The sequence below is a fragment of the Pinus tabuliformis genome, chromosome 7 (genome assembly GCF_031772625.1).
Source record: "Pinus tabuliformis cultivar Carrire ecotype Pingquan chromosome 7, CPIR1, whole genome shotgun sequence".
In the NCBI taxonomy this organism is placed as follows: Eukaryota; Viridiplantae; Streptophyta; class Pinopsida; order Pinales; family Pinaceae; genus Pinus; species Pinus tabuliformis.
In genome coordinates this window covers 1,712,150,899-1,712,175,868 of record NC_142293.1, presented here as the reverse complement: position 1 = coordinate 1,712,175,868, position 24,970 = coordinate 1,712,150,899, and the positions used below count along the sequence as shown (strand labels likewise).

The following is a 24,970-nucleotide window of genomic DNA, read 5'->3' as shown; positions in this document are numbered from 1 at the left end:
CTTTCTATTCAGGAGTATATGGTGTAGTAGTCTCCCTCTTAATGTCAGCCTCTTTACAAAAGTCATGAAACTCGTTAGATTCATATTCAGTCCCATTATCAGTCCTTAAGATCTTGATCTTTTTTTCGGTTTGATTCTTGATTAAGGCTTTGAAGTGTCGAAACCAAGAACACTCCATCCTTCTTTTTCAAGAAGTATATCCAAGTCTTTCGAGAATAGTCATCTGTTTTCCTTCGGCACATCCCGGACATACACCTTCTTTCTCTACTCGGAATTTGGGCATCCCTGTCACCCTTTGTCTTACATCGGGTAGAGCTTTATAATGAAGGTGGGCAAACCTTCGATGCCAAAGTTCAAATTGAAGAGATGTGTCACAAGACATGACACCTAGCGGACTTCCACCAACCTAATATAATGAATCAACTCGAAACCCAAGAGTAAAGGCATCTTTAACATTGTTTTTCCATACACATACCTTGCCATCGCTGAAGGTCACCTTGTAGCCTTTGTCTTCCATTGTCGAGATGGACACCAGGTTCTTTTTGAGGTCAGGTACATATAATACATCCTGGAATTTCTAGCCTTCTTGAATGGAGGCCACCAAGCGCTTGTTGATAGAGTCTCAGATGATCTTCTTTGTTTTGACTTCACCGGTTTTCCATTTGTTCCTGGCAGTAGCGGGTGCATTTGATGGAGGCTCAACAATATTGCCTCTCACATGGTCCAACACTCCTTGATCTTCTAAGGTTAGATCGAGAGACATCTTCCATCCATGATAGTCAGACTTCTCACGGAGCTTGTCTTCGGTGGGGAAGAGTGTTGAGGACCCCATAGTTCTTTTAGGATAGCCTTGCCAATCTTCTCTTCGGTGATTGCTCTTGCTCTTGCTCGGGCTTTGTCTTCACCTCAGCTCTGATACCATGTTAAGTTATGGTATGTTCTATGCTTAGAGCAGTTTACTTATCTTTCTTATTATTATCCACAGATTAGCAATCACATGTACATAAGTAAAGTGCAGATAGAACATTAAACGATCAACAGAAAACAAGCCAAGACAAGAGACACAAGATGTGGCGGCTAGCCAGGGACAAACCCCAATATGGGGAAACCCTTTGATCAAATCTTCTTTTATATTCAATAATTCAGCGGAGAGAAATAGTACAAAAGTCTGATTTATATCAGCAGCAGCAAACCCTAGATCAGCGGCATTAGCATCAACGACATTAGTGGCATCAGTATCATCGGTATCATCGGCATCATCGGCATCACCAGCATCAGCATCATCGGCATCACCGGCATCATCGGCATCACCGGCATCAACATCATTGGCATCACCGGCATCAGCATCATCGGCATCACCGGCATCATCGACATTAGCATCGTTGACATCACCAGCATCACCAGCATTACCGGCATCACCCGGATTTCCAAGGAGAGTCAACTTCACCTACTGCGCAGTTCTCAGAGAGAGTCTAATGGTCAGTGCTGGTCAGACTTCCAATCTGCAGTTGCAGCCCTAAATTATGCATCCTTCCTTCCACACGGGTGAGAGAAGTGTCCCTTCTGCACAGTAGGAGAAGAGCCTCTTTTCTGCACAAGAGAGAGAGAGAGATGTGATGAGATGTGTCTGTACAAATGAGGAAAAGACCTCCTGTATTTATATACAAATGTTGATGATGAATAGATGCGTCTGTTGGGCTTCTGAGCCTACATGAGTTGCTGGTCGGCTTGATAATTATTCCATAATCAAAATAAATTCATATCTCCATAAATACTTATCGAAATCGGATCATCTTTAGATCAATTCTACACCTCTTGACGAAAGGAATCTAGGAAAAATATTATCAGCCATGAATAAGGTGACCCACATGAAGTTTGGCCCTAGTTTCCAATTTTAACATAAACAAACAAGCATAAGCACCTATTGCAAAATGATTAAAGTACCATTTGAGTAGAAGCCCACCTTCATCCATGTGCTCATGCCTGGTGGGTTAGAAGCATAAGGCTTATGCAAGTGGCAGAGATACAATGGCATGCCATCAGCCAATGGTGGCTGTCAGGGGTTGTTGGCTATGTGGATGATTGGATGGCTGTCAAGAGTAGGAGAAAAGTTTCCTCCTATAGGGTTACCCATTTTGGTGGGTAACGGAGACAATATAAGGGTTCCTTTTTATGGATGGAGCATCATGTTCTCTAGGAACCGAGTGATGGCTAATGAAGGTGTAAATCTCATGCTAGGATTTTTCCCATTTGTTAACTTTTGCATTTATTTTTTTCTTTCATTGTGGCTATCTTTTGCTTTTTCCTTTCTTTTAGTTGCATTAACCTCCAGGGCAAAGTTTTCCAACCTAGACTAGTGGATGAGATTGAGTAGGTGTCAATCCCCACGACTAATGACCACTAGCCTGAAGAATAGTGATGGAATAATGGGAAGGATGGAAAGTGGTAAGTAAAGAATGCCATGGACACACTACTTCAATCAGATCCTCCCTAGTACTGTCCCTCCTAAAACCCTAAGGCTTCAGAGGAGGTCGCACTAGATGAGAGTCAAAGACTAACCTACCAGGTGAAGTGAGGGAACGAGAATATAGTCAATATCGGTCAATCATCTGGATCACCCCTTGATTCATATTAGTATGCCCCAAAACATTAAGTAAAAGCACATGATTACAAAATGGTTAAAGTACCTCCCAGTAAATGACCCACCTTCCTTCAAGGAGGAATACTGGATGGGAGAAAGAAATCTGACCAGAGCAATAGGTGGAGGATCTATGGCATCATGTCATGTGCTGATCAATTGAGCCGCAGGTTGGCTGGCTGTCCAACGAGGAGAACAGACTGTCGTATGGATTACCCACTTCTTGGTGGGTAACTGGCCCTTGTGACTATTCGTAAGATTTCCCGTTCTTAGCATGATTCATGCCTGGCCTGTAACATAAACACACTTCAATTTCAAATTATCTAATAGAATATTGCATGGGTTTGAAATCCAAACTCTAGTTTAAATCTCTAGATGAAGAATCCCATATAACACTGTTTCAAAAACAATAATTCACACTTGTATAAAATTTTTAATATAATTAGTCTGGCTAATACTATATGATAGGTGACTTCTAAAATACATGGATTAATTCAGTAAATTTCATACAAGATTTTGGAGCAGTTCCTGCATCTTTTCCAACCGCCCTCTGCTTATGACATTAGATCAGTTTCAATATGGGGAGTTCAAATGTGGCTAACACTCAAATTGCCAAAAGAGTACCTTTTTTAATTTTTATGGTATGAATTTATTCTAGTAACAACCAAATCGACTAATAGAAACAAGTTCAAACTGTATCATTGGTGGATTCCAGTGTATATTTGTGTTTGAAGCAGTTAAAATGTACCTTTTTTGATAAAATACTAGTGAACCTTTAACCTGCAATGAAGATTAAAGATTGTCTTCACGAAACAAGAACATGATTCAATAAACAGAATGAAAGAGTCAGTGAAGGCAACTAATTTCAAGGTTCAAGAGAAATAAGGTTACCCTGAACTAAGTTGGACAAGCATACCTTGAATTTCAAATGTTACAATGACACTGGACTTCCCAAATTTCCTTTTTGTATTAAATTTAAACCACGAATGTTTACAACTGTCATAAACTTTGAGCTAACAAAACTTACCTGTTTCTGTTTTTACATAGGCACTTAATTTTCTGATTGAAACAGAATAGGTTGGCAAACTATTGATTGCATGAAAACTTACATCAAGGAAACTTTTGTAAAACTCCCTGTTGAGAGTGCTGTTGATATCATGATTTGGCTTTGCTTTGGTAGCAGTCAATACTCTTACTCCTGTGCCAGATACCTCTTTTGTGTAACCATCCTGTTTACATAACATCATGGGAGAATTAGACAATAAACTTTTGATAAAATCATGAATATTTTGTTGATAATTCAAGTGGAAGTATACAAATATATGCAAATGATTGAGTCATCATCTACCACAATGCAATTTTGTCACAGTGAAGCATCTAGGTTTTTCATCACTTTTTTTAAGAATATTTATTTTTGTACTGTTTTCACCTTTTTGCATATTCTAACTTGGAGAAATCATTGTCTTTTCCCATGATCAAAATTTTTAGGGATATTTCTTTTCCTTTAGGTGGGGAATGCCATTTTCTGGAAACAATATAATTTAAACTTTATGATATACGATAAAAAGTAACCCAAATAGATCCATAAGGAAAAGGAGATGCATACAAATATCAGGGCATGTGACAAATCACAAGATTTGTCATACTAAGAGGGTCCAATAAACTGATGTGGTTACATGAGATAGAAAATACACGTGTTAAAATGCTAACCATTTAGGCCTGACTCAATGAAATTTAAGTTCACACTTGTGCTGATTTTTATAATGTTATAACTTATAGCCCATTTCTCTAGACTTGAAACATAAGCACAAAGGACACACAGACAATGCACATGCAAGACCTATTCACACAAATGAACAAATGTCAACCAGTTGAGAGACTCCTCAAAAGATCAATTTTACATTGTCATGATAGCCACTAGGGTTTTGGTAGTGGTGTTTCTTGTGATGAAATCATAAATAACTGTGTGAAAAATAAAAAGACTGGCAACTACTGATAACCAAAGAAGTTTTCCAAAGTGGTATTATCTAAAGGGTGAATGAATATTTAATCTTGGACCCAATGGTTGTTTTCTTTTAAGGGAACTACCAGTGGTTTGGATGCCAAGTTCCATGTCCATTTCACGATAGGCATAAGCGGGGGAATTTCATTCATAGATCCACTTGTATCTCAATATTGCCAAATTAAACACAACGTGTAGAAGAATGAAGATAGAATGCATTACTTTCCTATTGTTGAATGTATGTCGTAGATGATAGGCATAAGAGAAGGAATTTCATTCATAGATCCACTTGTATCTCACTATTGTGAATAAAAAATATAACATGTAGAAGAATGAAGAGAGGAGATTACTTCAATATTATTCAATTTGTATCGTAGAAGATATTTATGAGAGAGAAGAGGTAAGTGTGAGAATTACTCAAGTACATAAAAGTAGTGTGTGACGAATTTACTTCAAGTCACTTTATTAGTCTAAAATAACTTTACAACATAATCTTATAAAATTCTCAATTAATATATGATCATTATTAAAGGCTCCAATACCTTCCTTTAATAGTCATAAGCTTATCTCAAAATTTCATAGACATATCTGGATTGAGAGGCATGGTAAGAATAACTACATTCTGGTCGCGAGTTATGAAACAAAACAGTGTTGTGAGTCCATTTTCTACTAGTTGTTGAATGCAGTGACTCTATGTCCACACATTGCCAACCATCACTACTAAGTCTACCATCCGCCTCTCGATAATGTGCCAATACAATGTCTGAAGCCCAGACACAAACTGGAAAACTGCCTCATCCATACACGATATCCTCTGCTCATGCATGGTCCTGACATGCCCAGGGGAAAGAGTGACACATGTCTCCCTCGTGAGCAGCTCCCCAGGTGTAGGCTTAATGATGAACGATATTCCAACCCTGCAGATGATCACCTCATCTCCCAAACTATGGTTGTTAACTAGCGGCCGACCCAATACCACCACTGAGAATTCCAACCGCTATTGTGCTAAGTGTCATCCAAATACCTTGGGTGAGCTCTCCGTCCCCCACTGCTTGTGCCGAGAGTGTCAAAGAACAATAGGCAAATCGTCTGTGCCTATAAGTGATGTAGAAGAGGGACAGGAGTGTGAGTCCCCATGGATACCATCAAGTATCACTCATCTCTGTCCCCGTCAATCCTGGGTGAACTACACCCAAAGGTATGCTTGGTGTCTACGTCCATAAGTCTCCTTGGAGGCAGCACTCCAAGACCCCATTATGCAGCACCATACACCCCTGCATACCACCGAGCATCCCTGTACTCCTCGGCATGTCACTGTACATTGTGACCTACCCCTATACACTACTGGATACCCCCTGCTACTGTTGTCCCATCTTGTATCATCTCGTGTCATGCTAGTGTCACTGTACCTGACACTCCTCGCAGGTACTCAATGCGATGTGAGTCACTCCTACTCCATTGTATAAAACAACATGCTACAACACACCATCATACATCTCCATGCTCCTCTGCAGGCCACTGTTTCTCGTGGCATAGCCCTGCACACCACTAGATGTTATGGACTAAAATTAGGTTTGTACGCCTCAGTTTGCATCCCTTACATAACATTGGACCTTACGATATAACTCTATGCAGTCCTGTGTACCACTGCCTACTGTTGTACCACCCTGTAACATACATTATACCGCATGTGCCAAAGTATCTGCCACTCTGCTAGTGACCCCCTCCATGATGTGGGATACATCTCTCCATCCGCCCTGACATACCTAAGCGGCCTAACTCCACACCTAATAAAGGGGATATCTTTGTTGTGTCGATCCTCAGTGAATATTGTGCCGAATACCTCAATGGGCAAACATTGTCTCCATACAATGCTCGGTCCGGAGGCCTACCCATGCCACCTCTTCCAACCAGCTCCTGCCAAAGAATGCAAATCATCACGTGACCCCATGCACGACCAACATGCCAAAAAAATCCATGGAGTCTGCTCACAAACCGCCTGGCCACTAGTGCCAACTGGAACTCCCCTAAGGAATGCATGTGCTCAGTCACTGGGTTGACTACCTCATCAATGCCATAGCTATCCCACATGTCTAATATCGAATAGGAATCCCCACCAAGATCTCAATGCCAAGCTGGGCCTCCAGTACCCTCGGTGACTGATAGCTCCCACTGAGCTTTACTCCATACTACGACCATCTCCATGAGTCCATCCCACTCCACCGGGCACCAACTCAAAATCTCTAGCCATCCAACCCTAAGAGAGGGATCGAATGTACGAACCCCCGCACATAGAACAAGCCCTCCATCTTGCAAGTGCTGCACCCTGCGTTGCTCATCTCGCCTTATCTCACCATCCTGGTCAACACATAAAATCTATTGAGGTGACTCTGCATCTCTCTCTTTGTTGTGCAAAGGTAGCGTAGCAATGCTACAAGCCCCATCTATATGATCCCAAAGAGAGCTACTGTTTGGAAGCATTGCAACTCTGATGATGGTTTGTGCATCTATCTGCTCTAAATCGGTTGCTGGCTCAAAAGATGACTACTCATCCGCCTCTATCATGGGCTCAACATGAGCCTCCAACTATTCCTCCATATACATCTTGACATGAAAGACATGCTTACCAGTCAGTTGTAGGTGGTTGTCATCCTAAAGCTTTGTCATGCCTCTATACCTATCGTCTCCTCATCAACGGTGGAGATGTCTCCCAACACATCATCAACCTGTGGTGCGTTGTTATCACCTAAAAACTCAGTAACAACACTAGGTACGTGGGAAGTGGAGGGAGAGAGATTGTCGGATTGGGAAGGAATGTGGAATGCTCTTCAGCAAGAAGAGATGAGGAGAGACTTAGTCAAGTGCAAACTTGATAGCAGCAGCAGCAATGGGATGAAGCCAACGGAGGAGGAAGAGAATGCGGCCCTTGCATCTAAGGGGCAGCAGGAGCAGCGGAAGAAGAAGAAAGATGTTTCGAAGATCAAGTGCTTCCGGTGTGGTGAACTTGGTCACTACACTATGCAATGTCCTCTCAAGAAGAAGGACAAGGACAAGAAGCATGATCCCAAGGCTGCATCTGCAAAGATCGAAGAGGAGTTTGCCATGGTTACCCAGATATCTCCAGGGGAGCGCTGGGGTGATTTAGAATTGTAGTTCGAAAGAACTACACATGGGTAGGATCCTTGAGGATTCCACCTCTTGGATCAACACCTTTCTACGGGAGCCCAAATCAGAAGTAGCAGGATGTACCAGTGTCAGTTGGTGCAGAGGAGTGCCTAAGTGACAGTTGCAGTGGCTAGGAGCACGAGAGACTGAGCAACACAGAACAGAATTGGTAGCAGTGCAGAGTCAGCAGCAACATAGAGGCTTCAAAGGCTCAGTGCATAGACTAGCAACAGATGCATCATGTTGAACTCCTGTTCAGTAATTTTGGATGCTTTTCCGTTGCTGATGCAGTAGCAGCAGCAGTTGGAGAAGGTTGCAGTGCAGATGCAGTATTGCCAGTGCCAGTGCTAGCAACAACACAAATGCAAAAATTACGAGGGTTGCAGTACAGATGCAGTGTTGGCAGTGGCAGGGTCAACAACAGTACAGATGCACCATTTGCGCAGTAGTTGGTGGGTAGCGACGTCAGACATTAGCAGCATAAAGGGAGATGTTACAGAGAAGGGTGATAGCAAGTTGCATTACTAGAGCACATTCCCTGCTAAGAGGGAGTGTTGATTTTTAGTAGCATCGAAGGTGCTCTAAGTCTCAAAATTTGCAGGGAGGCTTGGACACATGTATTCCACAATACCCAAAAATTGTTTTGGGAAATTCCGCCCGGAGAAAGTTTTATTAAAATAATTAATTATTTTTAATGGGTGCCCAAGTCTAAAATTAGTAATTAAAATAATTAAAGGGTATTAATCAAACTGTGGGTGAAACTTCTAGAAGAAGACAAGGATCAAGCCAAAATGATCTGAGCCATTGATTAGAATCTAATCTGGGCCATTGGTTCTCAACGAGAAGATTATAAGAGCAGGCTTGATGGGCATTTGGAAAATACATTAGAGAGATATCAAGAGATTGAATTTCTCATAAAGGGCAGTGCAGCAATTGCTAGAGAATCGATTGAGGAGATTTCTTGTAGTGAGGGGCAGGGATAGTTCTGGTTGGAGAGTTTCCTGATCCAGGAATACATCGCAGAGGAGGCAGAGAGAGATCCAGAAGAGGCAGCACAGAGGCTACACTGGGCAGCGTAGGGCCACGCAAATGCAATGCTGAGCTTGAGAGGGAATCCGCAAATTTGTTGTAGAATCGATTTCCAGAGCCAAAAGTCGGGGTGTGACACCAGGAGGGAAGAATTCGAAGTCTCAAAGGCAAATCGATCAGCCGGGAAGAGTGACGCAGTTCCCAGAAGCTCTGACGCAGAGCAGCGCAGTGATTGCGCAGAGGTAGCTAGGGGTTGGCCATTCAGGGGCTAGATCAGTCTTGGATCACTAGTGATAGTGTGAGGTATATCTCACTCATCCTTTTGTCATTCATATTCTTTGTATTGGATAGCCAGCAAGGCATCCAAAGATTGTATTCAGAAAACTACTGCTTAATAATACAAACCCTCAACTGCTACACTAGTTTTCCCACATTGGGTTTTTCTAGGGACATTTTTCCAAAAATAATGGTGTAATGTGTTGTGTATTTCTTTCTTGCTCAGTTTCTTGTTTCCACATATAATTTTAATTGGTGAAGGTTGCAGTGTATTACTTTCGATATTTTTTGTAAGATGCAATAAATAATTTGTTCAGTAATTTAACAAATAGAAGAAACTTTATTAGTTGTTGTAGTAGGATGTTGGGTCTTCCAAATTTTCATAGAAATGTTGTCTTCTTCAAGCAAACTAGGAGTTTTGACAATGAGTGGAGTCGCCAGAGGAATAATGAGAATCTCGTTAATGAATCAATTCCTCAATGATTCACTAGGGAGGTAGACCTGCTTCCTCCTCGACAACAGCACTGGAAATGTTACCACTCAAAGCAGCAGGGGACCTAAACGAGGTTCCTAAGAGGGCAACTGCTAGGTTAAGGGCAACGGTGGAGACTTGCCCACTATCACCACAACTAAGTCTCCCTACTCTTTACGGACTTTTATTGATGGGAGGAGTCTAGTAGTATAGGGATCACTTGTAGAGTATATGACAATGAATAGGTGGGAAGTGACCCTAGAAACCCTTTCCCAAGGATGGAGTCAAGAATGGAACTTGCTTGCTCTTTAAGCGAGGGACTTGTTCCTTCAGGGGTAAGGGGTGAGGATTGGAGGGTTGAGGGAGAAGGAATAGGCTTATACAAGGTTCTCAATCCCTATAATCCTTGGGAAACTTGGATTCCCAAATGGTCCTTGAAAAGTAATCTTTATTGAGAAGTGGAACCACACAGGGCCAAGTGGACCTAGCCCAAGTTCGGGGATGGAATGCAACAACTAATGATGTTCCTATCTTGTACAAGGTGAAGGGAAAGGACCAAACAAGAATATTTACTTCAAAAGGTTGAATTAATCCTGTTGAGGTTTAGCCATGGGGATGCCTAGGTGAAATTCGATCCTACATCTAGGGCTTGGGATTCTCAGAGATTCCACTATTAGAATTGCCTCAAATCTGGAGGAGAGGAAGGGGACCCACCAGTGCAATAGCCTATAGGAGATCAAAGTTTTCCCTTGGGTCAATTCTCAGGAAATTGATGTCCTAGGTGACCTTTGAGGGCTAGACCTGGGAAAAAATGGTAAAAGGTGAAAAAGGTGAAGGAGATGACCACCCTTTTTAGGGATCAGTTCCTAATTCACTTAGGGATATGGAGTCAAGGATGATGATGAGTAATAACTTGGTTTCTTGAACAAGGAGACTCGGAAAGTTAGCTTCATCCAATGTTAAGAGAAACAAAAGAAAAGTGACCTTCAGCCATTTATACTTCAAATCAAATGATGCAAGCATATCGAGACAAATAATCTCTAAGACATTTCATTCATATAGCATTGGCCCATACATTAAATTAGCTAAAACCTGCTTAATTCCACATTTCAATTATGCAGCAACTAACCCTAATTTTAGCAGTATGCAACAACAAGAATAACAACGTCAAAATTTACTTACAATGTTATAGAATATATCCAACCAGCATTTCGTTTGCAAGACAAAGCTCCAAGACAAAAAAAATAGCCCAAATCCATACGTCAAAATTCATCCATCTCCAAAAAATATCCTCCAAGGAAAAAATGCAAAGTTCTCTATGATTAGAGAGATCCCAAGTCAAGTGATCATCCAAATGAGTGTATCTAACATCAATATATAGCCTCCTAAGGAGTTCGAATTAGCCTATGGGCCTACATTAGCCGTTACTGATAAAATAATGTGCAAATAAAACCACTATTGGTGACAAGCTCACCAAACTAGCTCAGAAGCGTAAAGATAAGCCTCACAAGGGGCCAAATAATAATATGTACATGTTGTGGGGCCCTCTAAATGCCTAATAATGTCCTGAAGTGCCATACTAAGGAATAAATTCCTCGAAATATGATGGACAAGGGTGTGGCCCCTTGTTCTCCAACTAGTAGACTTGTGATGTTCCCAGTGGGTCTGAGGGCACATAAATGACCCCATGGGTCTCCATATGAATCGGAGATGCCTGTAGATCCTTGGCAAGGGTACGACTGGTGGAATGAATGCTATCATGACATCATACAAGTCCTGGGACACTTGCCAAGTGTGTGGGGCTCCTGTGGGGGCCTACTGGGCATAATGTACCAAGCATATCACCATCATCCCAAAAGTGGATCGCTAGTAGTCTCTGAACATCGATGAAGATCTGTGGAGTGTTTTCCACTGCTGTGGAGGCCAATGGCTCTCGATGCAGACCTTATATGTGCCAATGTATACCTTTGGGTGTTAGGATCCCATATAGGGAGATCAAACCCAAATAGAAACCACCTGTAATCCTGCATAAGATCTAATGCATCCCCTAGGCTTCCAGCACAACCAGTCATTAAAATAATCGGGTAAAAGAGTTTACAATTCATGTATAACAAAGTGGGCACTTCATAATGGCATGCCCTTTTGTAGTGGGCTTTGGCATGTGCTAGTGTCTCCAAGCTTCAAAGGGGGTTAACCAAGTACCTTATTAGGTGGTTTCAGCCCTTAATGGGGATAGTATGTCCAAGGTACATCCCTCTAATGGGGGTAGCAAGTGATAAATAAGTGGAATGGAGTAGGGAATGAAAGGGGAAATCCTGGGCCACATATTGGGGCATAGGGGTAGCTAGATTAGGGGAAGCCCACACTTGGGTATGTAATGTGTAGGAGGGAACAATCATGGTACATGTGGTGTCCCGGCCTTGATTTTTCCACCCTTATTTATATGCCTTTTGCCTTTTATGAATTTTCTTTTATTAACTGCTCGGGGCTCAAAGGACAAGAGCATGATGTGTAAGATATAGCAATAATTACCCCTTTTGGGTAGGGCATTCATTGCCCTGTAGGGGTTGGGGCAATCATCAGTTCCTAAATGATAAAGGAGGCTCATCTAGGGCCTATGGAACTAGGGTGATAGCCATGTATTGGGGTAGAGCTCATGCAACATGCTAATTATTTTTTCTCGGCCATCTTTTGCATTTTGTGGTACAATTTCCTATTAAATGTTGCCAATTATGCTTTTTTCTTTTAATTGCTTCAACCTCTGGGGCATCATTCCAGGCCTGACCCAAGGTGGGGGCAAGGGGATAGGGAGGCTAGCCCTATGTGGACCCAAAATGGAAATGTGGACCCAGGTGGGAGAAATGATGAATGGGGTATAGTGAGCAGAAAGGGAGTAATATATGCGGGTAAAGGAACAGGACCATGCACCCAAAGTTGGGGTTTCCCAATTAGTACCACCCTAGAACCAAATGGTCAATAAAGGAGATCCTATGGGACTAAGATCCAAGGGTAACAACCAAAAGAGATCAAGGGCACATGAGCACAAACTAAGCCCACCCTTTCCGCCAAATCCCCCCATCAATCCATACCCAAAACTATCCATGAAAAGTAAAGCCAATACTCAATTACCAAATGACAAGACACATCTTTAGATTCGGGAGTCCCACCTTCAAACATACGATCAATACAGGAGGGTGAGGGACCACATGGCTGGCTCAGGTGGCAGAGAAATGGCACAACGAGCTAGTAGGAGGCTGGAAGGGGCTACTGGTTGTCGGCTGAGGCGCATCATGGAGAAAAATTTCTCCTGGGAATATCACCCACGAAGTGGTGGGTAACACTCCACACTTCTGATTTTATCACAAATACAAGTTTACAGGGGTTCATGGCCTAGGTGTTGTTCTTTAACTTGATGAGGTTTTTGGTGATGGAGTCACAGATATCTTGATGATGTTGATACCTTGGTTATCTTGGTGGCTTCCTTCCTTTTATGCTAGTAGACTTTGTTATGGAGCCCCTATGATCATTGGATAGTTGATGATACGTGTTGATGATGATGATAATAATAATCTAATAAGGTCGCAACCAAGCCGGATACCAAATTGGTGAATGAGACCCACTTGTTTGTGGGACAAGGGACCCACCTCCACACAACGATTTTACTGCTAAAGTCTACAAAGGTGTACATACTCTAACCACCTCTAGATTTGAATATGTGACCTTTTAGGAGGAAACACAAGTTCTTAACCATTAGTCCCACTCACGTTGTATACCCTACTCGACTCTATGGGAGGAACACCCTGGCACCTTTGGGATAAGCTAACATTGTATTGGCATCATCATTTGATTGGCTTCATAATGGCATAGAGCGCTTCTCATACTCCTCCCCTCTTTTGTATATGTTTTATTACTTCGATGAGTGCATATTGTCCTAGTTAAAAGGGTCATTACTCCAAGGCCCTAACTCTTATGGATTTTTTCACGCATGGATTGGTTACTTATGAGGTGGATCATGGTTGTATGTGGATTACTTCCTTTTTTGGCTAATATATGGAGGCATATACATACATATCATCATATGCATCTTATAGTGAGACTGTTCTCATTGTTCATGGATTGGTTGATCATGTGGATTGATACCCTACTTGCTAGCCTTTGGCACACTTATGGAGGGTAGTTACATCTTGGACCTTGAGCTTGAGTGGTTTTATATGCTTTATTGTTGATCACTCCATCTTATGAGACCACCTTGCACGAATTCTCAATCTTCATTATTCACATGTTCCATCTTTGGAGGAGTTCTTTGCGCACATTTGAGGCATGGTCTTATTATATTGGATTGATGAAGGGTTGCACCCTTTGAAGAATTGTTGTAGGGCTGAAATTCTGGGGCAACTGGCTACTGCAGAAGGGCAGAAATTTCTAGGTTAGATAGGCAGAGTGAATTACAAGATCAGATTGGTTGACTTGACTTGGAGGAGAAGGCTAGGTTTGACCATAGGTATAGATGTGTTCCTCATTGAATAAAAATAATTTCTCTATTGAAAAGGTTGTTGGGTTTTTCCCCACAGTGGGTTTTCCCAGGTTAAATCTTGTCTCTCTCTTGTGCATTGTGATCTCTACTGTTCTAATGTTCTTTATGGTTGAATTTCTAAAGTATAATTGTTGAATGATATATTGGAATAAAGTTAAAGAAGATTTGAATCAAAAGTAATTATAAAAATTTCAGAAATATTGTGCTAACCCTATCGCACTAGAAAAATCAACATGGAATTAGAGCTTTGGTGAAGGGACATTGAGATCATCTTTTTAGAAACCCTAGAAAGCATATTATTGAAGTCCTTCTTGTAGTTTGGTATCTCTAGCTTCTTCCATGAAACCTAAAAACAAGTTAGAGGGAGGATCTAACTTTAGGGCTTGGAAAGTCAGAATTGATCTTATTCTAGTCATGAACAAAGTTTTAGATATCGTTACAGGAAAGGTCACAAAACCAACAGATACAACAGACAAAGAGAAATTTAAAGAAGATGGCATTACTGCCATGGGTCTTATAGTAGACTCTGTTAGAGATCATTTGATTTCCCACATTGCAAAACATGAAACCTCCAAGAATATGTATGACGCCTTAGTAAATATATTCACTATTGTTAGGAAACCAGCTCACAAAAAGATAGAAAAGATAGATCAACGCCTTAGAATTCAGCCTCTTCGAAGGGGCAACCTCCTTTATATTACACAAATGAACAATTCTTAGATGATACAAATGACAAGACCTCCTTTCTATATATAGGAATCTAAGGGGTCATAATATAATCATAGCCGACATAACAATAATAATATAAGGGCACAATAATAACAATAGTGGGCTTCTATGGGGCACAATAATAACAATGTGGGGACTACATGGGCACAACAATGTAATAAGGGGGTTGTACTAATAACAATAACGGATTACACTAGTAGTATAAGGGCCTAACATGCCCCTCTCATTCAAAAAGTGTTGTCCTCAACGCTTGAGTAGTTCTTGACGCTTCTATATAAAATTCTTGTCCTCCCATGTGGAATCTTTAGCGGGTAAGTTCTTCCACTTGATGAGATACTCTAAAATTGATCGATTTCGTAGCTATCGGGTTCTTGTTTCTGTGACTGCTCCAGGTTCCAATATGATTTTTCCTTCCTCTTCAAGTTCTGGAAATATTGTTTGAATTGGGATCTTCTGCAACTTTTGAATGAGTGGCCACACTTCTTCGTCCTTCTTCCATTCATCCCTTGCTTCGTTTATCCAATCTGGTTGGATAATAGAAATAGCATAAAACAATGCTTCCACATCCTCATCCTTTCTTGAAAGTGCATTTGCAACAAAAGTTTGCTTCCCTTTTCTGTAGATGATGTCAAAGTCATAACCCAACATATTTGTGACCCATTTTTTCTATTCTTCTAAAGATATTATTTGTTCTAAAAATTATTTAAGACTATCATGATCCCTTTTTACCTTGAAGTGTCTTCCCATTGGGTAAGGTCGCCATTTATTAAGTGCATGTAGTATTGCCAACGTTTCCTTTTCATAAATAGCTTGCTTGAGATGTAGCCGTAAAATATCCAATCACCTACATCAAAACTTCTTTCACTATGATGTTGATCTACCTGTTGTTTCATTCGATTCTACACCAAAGTGGCGTTATCCTTTAAAAGTTGGAGAACTTGTTGTTGACGCTCAATGTGATCTTTCACTGCTTGAACCTTTTTTCTTCTTGATATGTCCTTCTATCTTAAGAGTTTGAGGAGTGGTAATTTCTTCCAATGCTTTACAAGATATGGTCGGATTCATTTCTTGATGCTCGATGTGATCTTTCACTTCTTGAACATTTTTCTTCTTGATGTCCTTCTATCTTTATAGTTTGAGGAGTGTTAATTCCGGCCAATGCATTACAAGATATGGTTGGATTCATTTCTTCTTTCTCGATGTGATCTTACCAGCTCACAAAAAGATAGAAAAGATAGATCAACGCCTTAGAATTCAACCTCTTCGAGGGGGTATCCTTCTTTACATTACACAAATGAACAATTCTTAGATGATACAAATGACAAGACATCCTTTCTATATATATAGGAGTTTAAGGGGTCATAATTTAATCATAGCCGACATAACAATAATAATGTAAGGGCAGAATAATAACAATAGTGGGCTTCTATGGGGCACAATAATAACAATATGGGGACTACATGGGCACAACAATATAGTAAGGGGGTTGTACTAATAACAATAATGGGTTACACTAGTAGTATAGGGGCCTAACAACTATCAAGAATGTGGGTCAATTTATGAGCTTGAAGAATGAACTTCGAAATACAAGAATGACTAATGATGGCATTGTGGCATCTTTGTAAGGATCTCACAAATAAGGGATCAAATCCAAGCAATTGGAGAATCCATTTTTGATAAAGAGCTTGTGACCACAACACTCAATGGTCTCCCTAGATCATGGGATGCATTTGTAGCAAGTATAAGCAGCTAGAAAGAAGCACCTACATTTGAGGAACTCTGGACCTCTTGTCCCCAAAAAGAATCAAGGTTGACATCAAGAGATCGTCAGGATGAGGAAGATCAAGCTCTTGTAGCTCGCTTCAAAAACAAGGGAAAGAGGAAGTTTAGTACTCATCATAAGAAGTCAGGAACAGGATCCTCTTAAAGAAGAAGGATCTATCAAAGATCTAATGTTATGGTTGTCAAGAATATGAACACTTCAAGAGAGATTGTCCTAATATAGCTAATAACAAGAAGAGAAAAAGAAAACAACATGCTTCCATAGTAGATGTTGAAGAAGATGAGAAACCAAAGAAGTCCAAAGGTGAAAAATATTTCTTTTATTACTTTGCCCTAACGGATTCTCTTGCAGATTACGAAGACATGTGGCTGGTAAATAGTGGAGCATCAAGACACATGACCAGAGAACGTGGAAATCTTTCAAGCATGACAAAAAAGAGGCTATCCCAAAGGGTTGAGCTTGGATAGAATCATAGTTATGTAGTCAAAGGTGTTGGGAAAGCATCCCTAGAGTTGGAATATGACAACAATGTACAACTTAGCAATGTTCTCTATGTGCCAGACTTGAAAATTAATCTTTTTTTTTTATTTCTTGTGTGGAAGGTAAAGGAGATAGAATGGATTTTGTGGATGGCAAAGTACTTGTTTGGTCCTAGGGCTCTAGTATAGATGATGCTAGGGTTATTGGGATTCGTGATAGAAGGTTGTATAGACTTGTGAGTCAACTAGCTCAAGCACTATTTCATGATGAGATTAATCCAAGCGAGCTATGGCACAAAAGGTATGGACATCTTCATTATAGAGCATTGCCAAAATTGAGTCAAATAGTCTCAGGGGTTCCTGAACTACAAATAAAGAATGATGGTGTATGCAAAGGTTGTGCTTTTGGAAACAATATTAAGAAACGGTTTCCAAACAGTACAATAGAGTTAAGGAAGCCCCAGATTCGATTCATTTTGATGTGTGTGGTTTGATGCCAGTGAAGACACTTGGTGGTTCATAACTTCATTGTACTATGTGACATTTATTGATGACTTCTCCCATAAGACATGGATATATCTCTTAAAGACCAAAGATGAAATATTCGACAAGTTCAAGGAATTCAAGGCTGAAGTTGAAAACTTTATAGGCAGGAGGATCAAAATATTAAGATCTGACAATTGCTAATTTTGCACTGCTCTATGCTATATCAATTACTTTAGCCCAATTCACTTCTTCAATAAGCAATATTTTCAACAATAATTAATTCTTCCAATGATTAACAATAATTGAAGATAGAACAATAAATTCAATGACAATAGGAGACAATCAAGAACATCAACAAGAGACACCAATTTGGTCAAAGACTAGGGAAAAACCCCACAAGGGGGAAAACCCTTTGAAAATTCTTCTTCTATTAGATTGTCATAAAATGTTCAACAAAGAGTACAATGAGCCAAAATCCATAAACAAGAGTCAAAGTCAAAGTTTTGACTTATCAACCAACCAAGTTTCAATGTGCCAATGATGAAAAAATCAAATTTGGTCAAATGTCAAAATTTTTAATTTTGTCTAAGTCAACAACAGTGAATGTGCCCTAACTAGTCAAAGTCAACGTTCAATTCAGCCTTCCAAGAGCTCGGTCAACATTCCTCCAACTCGACCTCAAACGCTGGTCAAATTCAACCCAAAATACTCCAAGAAAACTTAGTCAGACTCGGTCAAATGAGAGAGAAACTTCTGCAGTCAAACTTTGCAATTTTCTTGCAGTCAACCCAAGTCAAACAACTCCAAATGCCTCAATTTTTGTGCCAAAAGATGCAGCTTGTCCATGTTGAGAAATCTATGGCATTGCAGTTATGTGATCTCTTCTATTAGTAACTGCTTGTGAGTGCTTTTTACTTCTTTAGATTAAGATCTTCTTTTACTTAGGTTATTAGTGTTCTTCTTCATCAAACAACTACCAATGCATAAACCATAAAGAGACAAGAGACACAAAATATAGGCTATTAGCCAGGGCCAAAACCTCTCACTCTTTGAGAGGAAAACCCAAACAAATTCTTCTTCTTATAGAGATTCCAATTGACGAATACCAAGACCAAGCCACAAAGCTTCTTCCTCCAATGAAAGTCAAATTTTGTCCTCCTTTATTGCTTCGTTCCAGATCTTGGCTTCCTCTTCTCTGCTTCAAATCTGCAACTTCTTGGCTTCCTTAAGAAATCCGAGCATGTGCGAAGTGTCACCTTTGAGCCCTTCATACTCTTCGCTTTAGGTGGAGATTGCTTGCTTGTCAACTCGGCTTGATGTCACCCTTGTTCTTCACCCAAAGTACTCTCCTTATAGTGACTGTAATATTTCGGCCTTCTTCCTGCAATAGACAACAGAGATCTCTTGCACATGCGGAGGTTTACAACCCTTAAAATAGACCTAAATATGACCCTAAGGACTTTGCTCTTCCTTCTCTTCACTTCGTTGGTTGGGAGGCTTCTTCCTTGACCTTTTTCGCACCTTCTGATTTCAGACTTGCTTCACCAAAACTGTGCGTATTGAAATGAGGCTGAGCTGGCTATTTATAGTTGTTGGAAGCTTCATAATGAGTTGACATGAACTGAGGTTGAGCCGACGTGTCCTTTTGAGAGATTTCATTATTATTTTGAAGCTGACTTGAAGGAGATGACTTTGTGCCTGTCTTGGAGGTCTTTCATACTTGCTTAATGACTCAGACAAAATGTAACATACCCAAGAAGGGTCCTTCACAAGGTTGCATGGTAGAACCCCCCCCTCACGCTCCCGCTCCCAATTCGAGCTCCAAGCGGGAGCAGCTCCAGAGCGCCTCAGGAGCGCAAAAAAAAAGCTCCCTACCTTTTTGGGAACGTTTTCGGGAGTCTTTAGTCTTTTTTGCAAACAAACAAAAAATTGCAATAATATTCCAAATGCAATTTTTTTTCAAAGAAACAAATAAGTTTTGGGTGGGGCAGCCTAATGATCAAGCCTATGGCCCTAGTATTGATATGCAATTCATGGTAATGTTAAATTCTTAAAGTAAAAGGATGAAAATGAAGATTAAGGAGAATGTCACTTTCATCTTCATTTTCAGATTAAGGAGAATGGTAATCTTCATTTTCATCCTTTTACTTAAACTTTTAACATTACCATGAAATGACTTAGGATGTTTTAGAGTGGTTCCGACCTCATTGGATTTCATATGGAGAAAGTAGAATTTTAGATTTCATTCAAAATCCAGCAGACTTATCAGTTTTTCAAGATTTTAGGATTGGGGGGATTGCAATGTTTCCATTGGATTTTGTCATGTATTAGGGTATGGAACTTGTATTTAATCAAGAGCACCAATCCCTCTATGTACCTTGATGTTAGTGACATTAGTTGTCGAAATCCTCTATCACGACCCTCCCAAAATGTACGCATCACTCAAACAAAATCTTGACTTGACATGTTATTCTTTTTCTATCTTATGTTAATGCTTAGAGGGTGATATTAATGACAAAGATCCCTATACAGATCCAGAGGTAATGACAAAGATACCTCTGGGTATTAATGCCTAGAGGGTGATATTAATGACAAAGATCCTGATTTTCCAACAAGACTAAAAAATTAGACATTTCTCATGGTGGCAAGAGGCCCAAGCATTAGCAACAGATAATAGATTTACTTGTCTTTTCTAGTTTCTAGTAGTTTTTATAGCTATTGACAGTTTCATATTTATTATGATATTTTTTGTAAACAATATATGACAATTTAAGTTTGAAATTTGAAGTTGGCAATTATAACTCATTAGTAATGAATTATGAATATGATGCTTCATGAAAGATGAAAGTTGTTTCATTTCATTTCATTTTATAACATTTCATTTTATGTTAGATATTATTTGTTGTAATGGTTACACTTAGCTTACAAGTGCAACTTTGGTGATCAATGATGATAAATGTTATATATTGAATTTTGAAAGCTTGAAACTTTAAGATTGATGAATCACGAGACTCAATATGTTGTATGTTACTATGTTACTAACTTGTGGACGTGGTTGATGAAGATTATAACTTCTAGATGATTGTCGTTATATGGTTCAATCTATTTTTTTATGTTTTTAATATCTAATTTATCATTCTACATGCTTTTGTTGACATATATGCATCAAAATATAAAAAAATATATATTATATAAAAAAAGGCTCCCGAAATCGCTCCCAAACCGGAAGCTTTTGAAAATGTCACTCTTGCTCCCACTCCCCGTTTTCGCTCCAGCTCTCAAGTAACCTTGGTCCTTCATACATGACATTGACTCAATTTGACTTGATGACCAATCCTAAGGACTCACAATGGGAGTCATACTAAAAATAAAATTCCTTGCTCATGAAACCCATGAGACAAGCATTACAATAATAATTTTATTTTTCTTCTTTTCATCAATTACATAAAATCACAATTACACATGTCATTATAAAGACCGAACCTAGCTACACTTTGCAACAGTCCAAACAAAAATTCTCCCAAAACATCAAACCCAAAATCAACTCAAAAGGTCAAATTCAACGCTGGTCAATGCTAGTCAAATGTAGATTAGCTTCAGATTTTTGGCCACGTAAAATTTCGTCCTCCTTGCCCACACGTGTGAAAGACAGCTACCTCAGACCTGTACGAACCAATTAGATTGAGAGAGTGAAGAAGGGATGATGTGATGTGATGTTCAAATGAGCTTGAGGTCACTTGTATTTATATGCATTGGAGGAGGGGTCATTTATCTTCTAGGTTGACTTGATCAAATGTGTCATTGTGGGCTTGACTTCAAAAATACAACTTCCCTTATCCAAATTCAATGCTTCAAAAGTCAATTTTAGTCCTCTCAGAAAGAGAAATCTAGTCCAACTATTGGAATTTTTCACTGAGATGCCAAATTAACATTCCCTCTCAGCTAGGGAGAAATTCCAACTACATCATGTGATCATCGCAAGTATCAAATCATGTCTCATCTCTGCTCAACTCTATCTGTTGAATCATTCTCGAACCCAAAGAAGAATCAAAGGGGAGCTTCAACTATCACCCTATATATCGAGCAATAGGCGAGATACAACTTACCGAGCAAGGATCACAACCATCCCATTATGCAATCAATGGTTGATATACCACTTGCTATAAATGGTAAGGATCACATCCATCCTATTAACTACCGATCTTCCCAACAATGGCCCTCAAGAGTCATGTGGTAGAACACCTGCATCATAATTCAAGCTTGGGTGAGATACCCGACTTACCAAATGTAAGGATCACATGCCCCAAGCCTCCTGAACTTGTTGGCTAAACAAGGAGGGGCAATCCCAACAAGCCCGGCTTGTGGGTATGATGCCAACTAGGGTATACTCAACTAGACAAAGATAGGGGGAGATACCCGACTTGTCATTGTTAGCACTATTCGAGGCTAAGTCATGAGTAGGTTTTGAATTTTTTTATTTTTTAGGATTAATTTTGTAAATTTCAAAAAAATTTAAAACGCTACCTAAATTTCCGATAAAGTCCGATTTTCTTGTTCAGACAGTCTCCCATGTTTTTCGGACAATCTTTTCATTCCTGTTTTATTTCCTATTTTTTTTTAAATTTTCCGATGCTACCGGAATTTCCGGTAGCGTCTCCCGTTTTAAAAAAATAAAGCCGAAAACGCAACCGTTTTCGATTGTCCACATGTCATAATGGCGAAATATTTAATCCAAATCATGAGATTTCGTGATTGGATAGGTCACAAACTTTAAGTCAAGTCAAGTGGTAGTGGTTAATCGATTTGGTTGATCAAATTAGCTAGGTGTCAGTCACAGCCATAGCCAGCCGTTGCTTACTCCACTGATCTTAAATAAACCCGTGTTTCCAAAATTAAAACGTGTCTGTAGCATCAGTCTTAGCTATATGTTTAAATTCCGACGACCGTTCTTTCTATTCCACGTAATGCGCTACCGGAATTTCCGGCCAGTCCGAATTAAAGCAAAAAAATTGCCAGATTTGCAAAAAATCTCGTACAACCACCTGTAGCAGATTAGCTGGACTCTCCAAAGCAACTCGACTTCATCATTACTATTACATGTTGTCTATTATGACATGAAATCTCATTTAATCATGAAGGATCATATGCATAGGAGATTGAACCAAAACTTTATCTCAAATATTCGAAAATGGAGGAAATTTCACCATTTCAAATTTCTGAAGTGCAGCAAAGGAGACAGTGATTGAGGTGGTTAAGAACACATCCCAGATTTTCAGGCAACCTAATTCAAACTAATTGCAACATCTGTTGGGTAAGCTTCCATACTTTGGCACCTATTCTTCATAACAAGCAAGCAAATATCCATGGCATCAAAGTCTAGGAAAGGTGGAAAGATTAAGAGAATCGAACCTCAAGGAGCTGAACTAGTTGATGCTAATCCAAGTGTTAGAAGACTGTTTATTTAGGCAGGCTAGTATCTACTCTGCACCGGGTTAGGAAGCTAACATCAAGGTGTACGCCAAGAGTTTGCTCAAACTTTCAATGGATAAGAAGCTACCATCTTTGGTTTCAAGTTGCAGGTTTTAGAACAGTCAATTACAAAAGCTTTTAACCTTCCCCAGGAAGGAGAAAAGTAGTTTAAGGGACAACTCATTACAGGAGGAGATCTCAATACTTTTATTAGAGATGAATACAAAGATCCTAACTAGGCCAAAGGAATTCCCAGCAATTATTTTAAGAAGGAATGGGAAGAAACAGTCAAACTGGTTAAGATTTTTCTCACTTGTGGGAGAAGGTATACAGTAGTATTTCTTTACCATATGAGGTTCTTTTTCATTTTGCAGGTATGAGGACTCTTAATCTGCCATATTTCATATTGAAGAGCTTGACCAAAATGGCAGTAGAATTCAAACACACCAGGAAGCATCAGAATACAACCTGTATCATCAGGCAATTATCAAGGTTCTGGTTGAAGAAGAACTGAAAAAGAGAAACCAAACTTGGGAACATTTCTTGTTTTACAAGGTAGGCCAACCTACACCAAAACCCCAAGAAACTGCTAAATCTTCTTCAACACAGGTTCAGACAGAAAGGACATCAACTACATCAGCTGAAGGAAGTTCCAAAAGAAAGGCAAAGAAGGAAAGTGTAAGCAGAGGTACCAAAAGCAGCAAAGAGAAGCCTTTAGCTACTGAATCTGAAAAGAAAAAGGAGCAAGGTGAAAGCTCTTCTGCCCAGAAAACAAAAAGCATGAAAATGGTTCCTCCTGTTAGACCTTTTCCTAAGGTTTACACAAGAACTTGGAGAGGAAAACTTGTAGCTGAAGAGAAATCTAAAGCGCAGGTGCTTCTTGAAATTCCGAAAGCACATAAACAGCAACAAGAAAACCAGCCTATTGATTCTGATGAGGAATTGCTGAAAGAAGCAGGGTATAAAGGGACCAGTAAAAACAAGAAAGAAGAAATAAAACCAGTTGTTGGAGCTAGGAAGAGACATACTAGGGAAAGAAACAAATACAGACTGAAATCAAAAGCCCTAAATAATCCTAGTTTACTGACTGAAGTAATAGTCATAGAAGAACAACATGCAGAGTTGCAGACTGAGGATCCTTCAATTGTAGAAATCAGAAGATCTTTAAGGAAGCAAAGAGGTAAAGCTCCCATGGACCAGCAATCAGAGCCTTCCAAAAGAAAAAAGGTCCAAAAAGAAGCAGAAAAGAAAGAGACCATCATCAAAGAAGAAACAGCCAGAATCACAAGGTCAAAATCTGCGGCAAGAAATAAAACAAACTTGGATAAGCTTGCAAAGGCTGCAGCTCACATGAAATGAAAGGGTAATTTTCCTTAAAAAATACATTTTTTCATATTAAGTCAAAGTTTTGAATGTGAAGATTAAAGCTTAGAATATCCAAGCATATACAGGTCTTTCGAAGTACTTTCTGTTAAAATTTTGAAGTGAAAATCTTATCCTACCGGAAATTCCGAAAGCGTTTCCAATTTTTTCGCTATTATAGGTATTACCGAAATTTCCAATAGCACCTGTTTTAATAGAAATATACAGCGGTCAGCAGAAAATTTTGTGCCAGTTTTGGAAAGACAACAACCCATAACAATATGGATAAGGAAGATGATGGATATGAGATAGTTATGAGGTTGTTGAAGGTTGTATTTAATGAAGCCATATGGTCATTTAATAGTCAAGTCCATAAAGAGAAAAATCAGCAGCAAAGTGTCATTTTTCCTCTTCTTCTCATCTACACCTGTACTTTCTGTTGCAATTTGATGGGATATGTTTTTAATATCTAAAAGACACCTATGTAACAAGGAAATAGTGGAACCACCAATTTAGGAGAGTTGGAGTTGGTGCCTCTCTCTATAT

The 24,970-nt window shown here is 39.7% G+C and overlaps 1 protein-coding gene across 2 annotated transcripts in view; it reads right to left on the bottom strand.

Annotated features, from left to right (window-relative positions):
- Positions 1-24,970, bottom strand: part of LOC149255173 (nucleoside hydrolase 3-like) — a 386,258-nt gene that overhangs the window by 220,765 nt on the left and 140,523 nt on the right. For both annotated transcript variants that reach the window (XM_089460377.1, XM_089460376.1), the window contains one exon: positions 3,748-3,867. In XM_089460377.1, coding sequence (XP_089316503.1) covers positions 3,748-3,867 — 120 coding nt within the window. The remainder of the gene's footprint in view (positions 1-3,747; positions 3,868-24,970) is intronic.